This window comes from Triticum dicoccoides, chromosome 3B (assembly GCF_002162155.2).
Source record: "Triticum dicoccoides isolate Atlit2015 ecotype Zavitan chromosome 3B, WEW_v2.0, whole genome shotgun sequence".
In the NCBI taxonomy this organism is placed as follows: domain Eukaryota; kingdom Viridiplantae; phylum Streptophyta; class Magnoliopsida; order Poales; family Poaceae; genus Triticum; species Triticum dicoccoides.
Genome location: NC_041385.1, coordinates 50,343,279 through 50,353,463, shown reverse-complemented (window position 1 = coordinate 50,353,463; position 10,185 = coordinate 50,343,279). Strand labels below are relative to the sequence as shown.

Sequence of the window (10,185 nt, the reverse complement as noted above, 5' to 3'; positions counted from 1 at the left end):
GGGAGGGGCGGGGGCAGTGCCGGGCGGCGGGACGGTGGGGACGGGGGCGGGGGCGGCGCCGTGTAGTTGCTACCATCATCTTTCAACTTAGTTTTCTCTAGGAATGCATTAAAATTCAACGGAACAACAGCACGGGCCATCTATCTACAACAACATAGACATGCAAATTACTATCAGGTACTAAGTTCATGATAAATTAAAGTTCAATTAATCATATTACTTAAGAACTCCCACTTAGATAGACATCCCTCTAATCATCTAAGTGATCACGTGATCCAAATCAACTAAACCATGTCCGATCATCACGTGAGATGGAGTAGCTTTCAATGGTGAACATCACTATGTTGATCATATCTACTATATGATTCACGCTCGACCTTTCGTTCTCAGTGTTCCGAGGCCATATCTGCATATGCTAGGCTCGTCAAGTTTAACCCGAGTATTCTGCGTGTGCAAAACTGGCTTCCACCCATTGTATGTGAATGTAGAGCTTATCACACCCGATCATCACATGGTGTCTCGGCACGACGAACTTTCGCAACGGTGCATACTTAGGGAGAACACTTGTACCTTGAAATTTAATGAGAGATCATCTTATAATGCTATCGTCAATCAAAGCAAAATAAGATGCATAAAGGATAAACATCACATGTAATCAATATAAGTGATATGATATGGCCATCATCATCTTGTGCCATTGATCTCCATCTCCAAAGCACCGTCATGATCACCATTGTCACCAGCGCGACACCTTGATCTCCATAGTAGCATCGTTGTCGTCTCGCCAACTATTGTTTATACGACTATCGCTACCTCTTAGTGATAAAGTAAAAACAATTACAGGGCGATTGCATTGCATACAAAGCGACAACCATATGGCTCCTGCCAGTTGCCGATAACTCTGTTACAAAACATGATCATCTCATACAATAAAATTTAGCATCATGTCTTGACCATATCACATCACAACATGCCCTGCAAAAACAAGTTAGACGTCCTCTACTTTGTTGTTGCAAGTTTTACGTGGCTGCTACGGGCTGAGCAAGAACCGTCCTTACCTACGCATCAAAATCACAAAGATTTTTCATCAAGTATGTATTGTTTTAACCTTCAACAAGGAGCGGGCATAGCCACACTCGATTCAACTAAAATTGGAGAAACTGACACCCGTCAGCCACGTGTGTGCGAAGCACGTCGGTAGAACCAGTCTCGCGTAAGCGTACGTGTAATGTCGGTCCGGGCCGCTTCATCCAACAATACCGCCGAATCAAAGTATGACATGCTGGTAAGCAGTATGACATGCTGGTAAGCAGTATTATCGCCCACAACTCATTTGTGTTCTACTCGTGCATACAACATCTACGCATAAACCTGGCTCAGATGCCGTTGTTGGGGAACGCAGAAATTTCAAAAAAATTCCTACGCACATGCAAGATCATGGTGATGCATAGCAACGAGAGGGGAGAGTGTAGTCCACGTACCCTCGTAGACCATAAGCGGAAGCGTTATAATAACGCGGTTGATGTAGTCGTACGTCTTCATGATCCGACCGATCCTAGTATCGAAAGTACGGCACCTCCGCGATCTGCACACGTTCGGCTCGGTGACGTCCCACGAACTCTTGATCCAGCTGAGTGTCGAGGGAGAGCTTCGTCAGCACGACGGCGTGATGACGATGATGATAAAGCTACCGGCGCAGGGCTTCGCCTAAGCACTGCAACGATATGACCGAGGTGGATTATGGTGGAGGGGGGCACCGCACACGGCTAAGAGATCGATGATCAACTTGTGTGTCCAAGGGGTGCCCCCCTCCTCCGTATATAAAGGAGTGGAGGAGGGGGAGGGCCGGCCCTGCTATGGCACGTCCCAAGGGAGTCCTACTCCCACCGGGAGTAGGATTCCACCCTTCCCTAGTTGGACTAGGAGAGGAAGGAAGAGGGAGAGAGGGGTAAGGAAAGGGGGGGCCGGCCCCCACCCAATTAGGATTGGCTTGGGAGGGGGCTCCTAGGCTTCCCTCTCCTCTCTCCCACTATGGCCCAATAAGGCCTATATACTTCACGTAACCTCCCGGTACTCCGGTATATGCCCGAACTCACCCGGAACCATTCCGACGTCCAAACATAGTCATCCAATATATCGATCTTTATGTCTCGACCATTTTGAGACTCATCGTCATGTCCGTGATGACATCCGGCACTCCGAACAACCTTCGGTACATCAAAACACATAAACTCATAATACCGATCGTCACCGAACGTTAAGCGTGCGGACCCTACGGGTTCGAGAACTATGTAGACATGACCGAGACTCGTCTCCAGTCAATAACCAAAAGCGGAATCTAGATTCTCATATTGGTTCCTACATATTCTACAAAGATCTTTATCGGTCAAACCGCATAACAACATACGTTGTTACCTTTGTCATCGGTATGTTACTTGCCCGAGATTCGATCGTCGGTATCTTAGTACCTAGTTCAATCTCATTATCGGCAAGTCTCTTTACTCATTCTGTAATGCATCATCCCGCAACTAACTCATTAGTTACATTGCTTGCAAGGCTTATAGTGATGTGCATTACCGAGAGGGCCCAGAGATACCTCTCCAACAATCGGAGTGACAAATCCTAATCTTGATCTATGCCAACTCAACAAACACCATCGGATACACCTGTAGAGCACCTTTATAATCACCCAGTTACGTGATGTTTGGTAGCACACAAAATGCTCCTCTGGTATTTGGGAGTTGCATAATCTCATAGTCATAGGAACATGCATAAGTTATGAAGAAAGCAATAGCAACATACTAAACGATCAAGTGCTAAGCTAACGGAATGGGTCATGTCAATCACATCATTCACTAATGATGTTATCCCGTTCATCAAATGACAACCCATGTCTATGGCTAGGAAACTTAACCATCTTTGATTAACGAGCTAGTCAAGTAGAGGCATACTAGTGACACTTTGTTTGTCTATGTATTCACACATGTACTAAGTTTCCGGTTAATACAATTCTAGCATGAATAATAAACATTTATCATGATATAAGGAAATATAAATAACAACTTTATTATTGCCTCTAGGACATATTTCCTTCAATAGGAGGGAGGCTAACCAGCCCACAAGGGGCTGGCAAGCCCCCCACAAGGGAGGAGGCCGAATTGGATTAGGGAAGGGGGTGGCGCCCCCCTTTCCTTCTCCTACTCCCTCTCCTTTCCCTCTTTCCACCTCCGAAAGAAGGAAAAGGGGGGGGGGTGAATCCTACTAGGACTGGAGTCCTAGTAGGACTTCCCTCTCCCTGGCGCGTCCCTGGTGGCCGGCCTCCTTCCCTCCCTCCTTTATATACGTGGGCAGGGCACCCCTTGGAGACACACCAATTGTTCCAAGCCGTGTGCTGCGTCTCCCTCCACGGTTTACTCCTCCGTCATATTCACATAGTGCTTAGGCGAAGCCTTGCGCGGATCACATCACTATCACTGTCACCACGCCGTCGTGGTAATGAAATTCTCCCTCGACCCTCTGCTGGATCAAGAGTTCGAGGGACGCCATCGAGCTGAATGTGGGCAGAACTTGGAGGTGTCGTACGTTCGGCGCTTGATCGGTTGGATCGTGAAGACGTTCGACTACATCAACCACGTTAAACTAACGCTTCCGCTTTCGGTCTACGAGGGTACATGGTCACACTCTCCTCCTCTCTTTGATATGCATCTCCTAGATAGATCTTGCGTGATCGTAGGAATTTTTTTGAAATTGCATGCTATGTTCCCCAACAGTTGAGGTCGCAGTTGATGTGGCCGGAGAGGTAAAGGAGACGCGGTGGTGCTCCGGTCACAAGAAGCAATAGGCACAAGGAAGAAGACAAAACAAGGATGTGGAAACGGTAAAATAGACCTTGGAGCCCTTCGTACGTATTTATAGAACAGTAAGAAGGGGAAATGGTAAGTGCGTAACGAGGGCGATGCAATAATTTTCTGACGGAAAGGCGCCTTGATTTTCAGGCCTGTCAGATCCACTCAAGATTCGTGATGATGTCATGCGTGGATTACGGAGGTCTGGTGAGATGACGTCACGACAATCTTGAAGGGGTGTGAAATGCTAAAGCGAGGAAACATCATAAGCCGATAGTGTCTACAACCCGGCTCGAAAATAAGCTGAAGGAACAAATGGGAGTTCTGGCTTGCAAGAAGATGACCCGGACTTAATTCCAGTATGAACTTTAACATGGATGAATCCAAGTTAACCTGGGGTGTACAAGATATACCCCACGATATGACCTGGCCAGGAATGACCTGACCATCCTATGACAGCTCGTCATCAAGCTAGTTATGTGGGCCGTAATTCAAAGCCCAGGAGGCGACTGAAAGAAGAGGCCGGCTCGTGGGCCAGTATCTGGTAAGCCGGCTCGTGGGTCAGTATCTGGTAAGCCGGCTCAACAAGGAAGCTGTAAAGAATTTTCCTTACTTGAAGGACAAGATAAGCAGGAAATAGACTAAGACACGAGTCATAGTATGACCCGGATTCTGTTGTGACCTCAGGTCCTTGACCTATATATAAAGGGGAACCCCGGAGGCAGAAAGGATCAAGTTACAAGCTCTCTAGTACTAGGCTAGCCAAGTCACACCCTTGTAATCGAGATCTCAAGCAATAATCAATCAAGCGGGAAGTAGGCTATTACCTCTATCGTGAGGGGCCAAATCTGGGTAAATCCGTCTCTCGATTTCGATCAACCCCCATTGAAGCTACTACCTAGCTGCGATGACCTCACGACTAAGTCCTTTTTCGAGGACATCTGCCGTGACAAAACCACGACGCTTCAGGAATAGGAATGGCATCATGTGACTGGATTTCTTCAACGCAATAATTATGTGAGAAAATGAGTTACTGAAATAACTGTTCAGTCTGAAGCCTGAAATCGCCTTTTTTTTTTTTAGGCAAGCTCACAAATCGGCTTTTTTTTAGCCTTTTGACCACTCAAATCGGCTAAGGAAAGAAAAGAAAAAAGGCCCGGAAGCCCAAGAGACCGACCCCGACGGTCTGTCTCTTTGGGCTTGGGCTTCCGGGCGATATTGTAGCAACAGGCCCATCCCGGCTACGAACAAAACACCCTGCCCACCCTCTCGAAGGAAAATTGGAGGAGAAAGTTATCAGCCGGCTCGGCCTCCGGGTGCGGCTGCGCCTCGCCGTCGGCGCGCGTCGCCAGCCGCGGGCGGCCGTCTACCGCGAGCACCGCACCACCTCCGCCTCCGCGAGCGTCACCAACCCTCTGCCTCCGCCTCCGCCTCCTCCGCCGCCGGTTTCAGCCCAGAGCAGCTTGAGGCGCGAAAACCCCACGGTCTCGCCGTCGTCGGCGCGCTTCGCGAGTCGCGGGCGGCTGCCTACCGCGGCCACGGTCGCACCTAGGCCCCCGGAAGCATCCCAAGGCCTCCGCGTCCGCCTCCCCTCCCCCTCCGCCGTCATCGACCCGTAAGGAGCTTGAGGTGCGAAACCCTAAGACGCACGGCCTCGCCGTCGGCGCGCTTCGCCAGCGCGGGCGGCTGTCTGCCGCGAGCACGGCCGCGACTAGGCCCCCGGAAGCAGCAACTTTACAGAGATCGAGGTACGAAACCCTAACGCTTAAACCTCACGGCCTAGCCGAGCTCATCATCTGTCTAATCAAGGTGCTAATCTAGCCTAGCAGGTCCAATCACTGCCGAGATGGCGCACCGACCGACTCAGAGGAAGAGGCAGCGGAAGAAGCTGGCCAAACTGAACCGCAAGCTTAGAGCAGAGCAGCTTAGAGCAGAGCATCTTAGAGCAGAGCAGAGGAGGTTGGTGGCCACGCCCTCACTGAAGTTATGTTTCTTGATGCTGGTAGGGTGGGTGTGGCGGTCAAAGTATGAGGTATGAAACTATAAACGCTTAAATCTCACTGCCTAGCAGAACTGTCCTAGCTGATCAAGCTGATAATCTAATCTAGCAGGTGGAATCTGGCAAGAGGCATGGACAGCCCACAAGAAGGAGGCAGCACCGCAAGTGGAGGGCGGTGCAGACAGTGTCTGATCGACCTGTGATGAGTTCTTTCCTGTTCCCATTGATCATCTTGCTCCTGATGCTCCTGGTGCTGGCGCGGTTCGTACCACCCGAGTGGCTGCCGAAGTTTATGGCCTGGCTTCTGCCTTGGATGTCATCTATTCTACCAGTCGCAGTACTGGTGCCAATGTTTCTACACTTTCTTTCTGGTTGGCCAATGGAGCAAGCTCAGCTCCTGCTGATTGCCATATGGCCACAATGGGCGCTTACCCTTTTGGTATGATTAATTTGTCCCTCTAAATTCTTATTTTTCATGTACTTGAAATCCAAATATGGTCCCTGTCATCGTGACATAGAAATAACTGACCTTGTTGGTAACCATTGCATAAGAAATTTTAATTTTATATGCAACTGAGCTTGATCGACCTTTTGCTTTCTTACACTTCATCTTTGAATTCTTTCTGGTGCTTCTTGTGCAATTTATTTATCTCAGCCCACTTAATTTATCTTGAATTTGCATGTAGTAATATACTTGTGCCGACCCCCCTTTGAGCCATAATGTGAAATGGAGATGAACCATGAACACATTAATTGATTTCTGATTGCTAGTATAAAGTCTCAAGCAAACAGTCAGCACCAAAACATTTTTAAACAGGTTGCAACTTAGAAGTGCGCACACTGAATGACCCGCATATAAGTAGCTGTTTTGCATAACCCTTATGTAGTTATGTAATCTGCCCTTTACTTGGAGAATAGCTCTTTTTTCATTCTTTTATTGTAGACTTCCGTTCTAGAAACTTATTTTCGTGTGCATACACTGAATGAATGACTGAAGGAACTAAATTTCTTGACTGAGGCGCTAGGCCATGGCAGATATGAATATCCATGTAATCTGTTCAGTTTATAACAAATCCGAACATTCTGTGTTCTTCAATCAATAAGCACATCACGCTATGTTTTAAAGGCGTCCCTAAGGCGACGCCTAGGCGACGCCTAGGCGTCGAAGCGCTCCCCCTCCGCTTTGGAAAATCGACCGCTTTGGGCGCCTAGGCGTCCAAAGCGCCCGCCTAGGCGTCGCCTAGGCGCCAAAGCGCCCCCCCTCCCTAAGGCGGTAAGGCGTCGCCTTAAAAACATAGACATCACGTCCTCACACTGAAGGGTACTTTCCGAATTATTTATTTTTGAGTATGCAGTAGGTAATTGAGTATGGTTTCAGCTTCATCATTGTCAACCTGTATCCATGGATATGCAGGATCATGATAAGCTGGCGCTGAAGTTTTATGCACATTTTCATATTCTGTTAGAGTTGAGTCTGAACTTATCGACTTGCGTGTGGCTGGGCTCATTCCCATGTAGCCACGTAGTTGCGAGGTAGACGGTTTAGCGGAAATCTGGTCTATTCATTCTTGCCGATGTAACATAAGATGCATGTTCTTTGTAGGGATAAACCAGCAAATAACTATCCTAACTCAAATAAGACGCCAAGTCAAACTCCTAACCCAGCCAAATAGTTTTAATATGAATTTACCTACCAACTATGATCTTAAGGATCCCCTAGTAGCTTCCTTGCATTATTTACAGTGTCAAGGAGCCTTGCTGCATTTGTTGTTGTCTTCTCCAACTGCCTCAGGTGCTGGCTTACAGTGGCTCTAATTCGTTGTACCCCAAAAAGGAGTCCATATATATTATTCATAGCCCTGAGTTTATGTGTCTTGTTAATCTAAAATATTGGTGCCAAACACAAGTTTGCTTTACTGTCTTTTGCATCTCTATATCCACAAGAGTGTGACCAATTGCGAACACGAAAACGGAGATAAGGCTTTTACTTTAATTGATAACTGAACAATATTGTAGGTAGGGCTGCCTGTCTTGCCTTTAAGTGCTTACCTGACATGTTATATATGGCAAGCAGACCAGCTGGTTTACTTTAGAAAGTGGCATATAAACTCCCTTATTATTCCTTTAGTGGTTTCTGTCTAAACTATACCTTGTTTGACTGAAGTTGAGCGAGGAAAAGTCTTTGGAGGATTATGTGCGTGCCAATGCTGTCACTGTAGAGTACAAATTGAGTGCTAATGAAGACAAAGATGCTGTACTTCTTTCAACTAAAGTTGGGATGGATCTCTGGTCTGGCTTCATTGAAGTGATCATTAAAGCATACCGATGTAACAAAAGTTGGGGAGGTGGGTTCTCATCGGAGGATCTGAGGATGTCCGGCCATCGCTGCCGAATCAGTTTGAACCCTACCTTCCCAGCCTCGTTCCCAAATCTACTTAGTGATTTTGCAAAGCTGGCCCATCTGTTAATCTATGTTTTTAAAGCGTCCCTAAGGCGACGCCTAGGCGACGCCTAGGCGTCGAAGCGCTCCCCCTCCGCTTTGGAAAATCGACCGCTTTGGGCGCCTAGGCGTCCAAAGCGCCCGCCTAGGCGTCGCCTAGGCGCCAAAGCGCCCCCCCTCCCTAAGGCAGTAAGGCGTCGCCTTAAAAACATAGCTGTTAATCAGTCATTTCAAAGTCGAAAGGAAGCACGAAGCGTACATGAGATTTCTCTACAGGAGCATGATAAAGCCTGGAGCAAGTGAAATGTCAACTCCGGATGCCCAGGAGGATCACATCAAGTTCATAAGGAATCATCCTGCCCTGCGCTCGTTTCGTCAGAAAAGACTCTTCCTTGAAGACGTCATCAGAGCTTTCAGATCAATGGGACATGCTGAAAAGAGACGATTTGCAAAAACCTTGCAAAAGATAAACGCCGGACCAGATTGGAGGCTGATTGCTCAGCGGAATGCTAGCTTCTCTGGGGTGTTGTTCTTCAAAAGCGTGGGGCATGTGTTTGTATATCAGAAAAGTCAAGAGGACCTGTTCCGTTTTTTTCGCAACTTTTTTGCTCACGGGTCGGACGCTGAAGTAAGTAACTGTAACCATAACTTGAATCTGGGTTGACATTAGTTGGAAACTATGAATGTGCTGTAATTAACATGCATCTTATTTTGACAGCATGGCGAGGAACTTATTGGTAACACGGAGGACATTGACTGTCTTGATATGGAATTGATGCCAACGTTTGTTATACAGCTATTCCATCAAATGATAGTGAATTCAAACATGTCTGGGAAGTAAGTTTTCTTTTCTGACCTTAACACGAACAACCAGCTCATGTTGTATCTGACCCCGGTGTTTTCAAACATGTCTGGAAATACCTCATGAACAAGTCAGTTTTTTGTTTTTATATAATTCGGCGTACGTCATGAACAGAAAGTTACTGGAATATGAGCACACCGTTGTTGTTAACTTGTTGTTTGTTGTTTGACCAGTAAGGTTTCTAACTTGTTATTTGTTGTATGACCAGTAAGGTTCCTAACTTGTTATTTGTTTGTTGTATGACCAGTAAGGTAGACCAGTATATCCACTTTATCCTCTCTGGTCAACCTAGCAGCCTTGTTTTCATCAACACCATATATGACCTAGAATTTGTAGCACCTTGGCCCTTGAATCTAATTAGGGGTCTTGTGGCCTAAATAATCCGCCTAATTGACCTATACTTATGCTGTATTGTTTTATGTGCACAGAGGAGGATCTGTTGATCATTTTGTGTATTTTCTGTTTATGATATGATTAGTATTATTATTATCTGCAGGGATGTTAACAGTATGATTGAAATCTTGCAGGTTCGCATATGCATGGAAGCATTATGGGTTGATTGAGTGAAGAAGTGTGCTGGAGGAGTCATGGTGGCTGTTGTGACTTGTGGGGCAAGGCGAAGGCTGGTGTTTGTAACACTAGAACAAGATGTAGAGATACTGATTTAGGCTGTTAATCTTGAGGCCCTTGCTCTGATGGACGTCCTGATGGTGTAGGAGTTTTAGGGAAGTTAGTGCGATTGGCCCTGGGGTGGGCAAGATAAGATGCTGTGGTTGTTAGTCTTAGCGCCGGGCCTGAGCGAGTGTTGGTAGGAAAGATTTGGCTGGCTGTCCGTAAACCTGGGTGAGGGGTTGTAAGGAGTTAACCCTGGCCGGATGATGTTGCATCCGCCGCTGGGAACGCTAGCTTATGACGTTGTGCGAATTACGGCAGCATTTTGATGTGGATCTTTTATCACTGTGTCCGGCCTTTGGTTTTTCTTTTGCAGTTTATTACTAGTATATGTGCTAACTGCTATTTTAACATCAGCCTGGTAAGG

At 47.0% G+C, this 10,185-nt stretch overlaps 1 protein-coding gene across 3 annotated transcripts; it reads left to right on the top strand.

The window, feature by feature from the left end:
- Window positions 1–5,223: 5,223 nt before the first annotated feature.
- Window positions 5,224–10,106, top strand: LOC119274643. Of its 3 annotated transcripts, none has more exons than XM_037555361.1 (6): window positions 5,224–5,593; window positions 5,675–5,877; window positions 5,957–6,283; window positions 8,009–8,912; window positions 9,003–9,121; window positions 9,674–10,106. In XM_037555361.1, exons 2-4 carry the CDS (start codon window positions 5,692–5,694, stop codon window positions 8,357–8,359), a joined length of 864 nt encoding a protein of 287 aa, XP_037411258.1. In that variant the 5' UTR covers window positions 5,224–5,593; window positions 5,675–5,691; the 3' UTR covers window positions 8,360–8,912; window positions 9,003–9,121; window positions 9,674–10,106. The 3 variants fall into 3 exon arrangements, 1 of the variants encoding a protein (XP_037411258.1); XR_005135257.1 differs by having other exon boundaries at window positions 5,225–5,593; window positions 5,954–6,283; XR_005135256.1 differs by having other exon boundaries at window positions 5,225–5,593; window positions 5,667–5,877.
- Window positions 10,107–10,185: the final 79 nt, after the last annotated feature.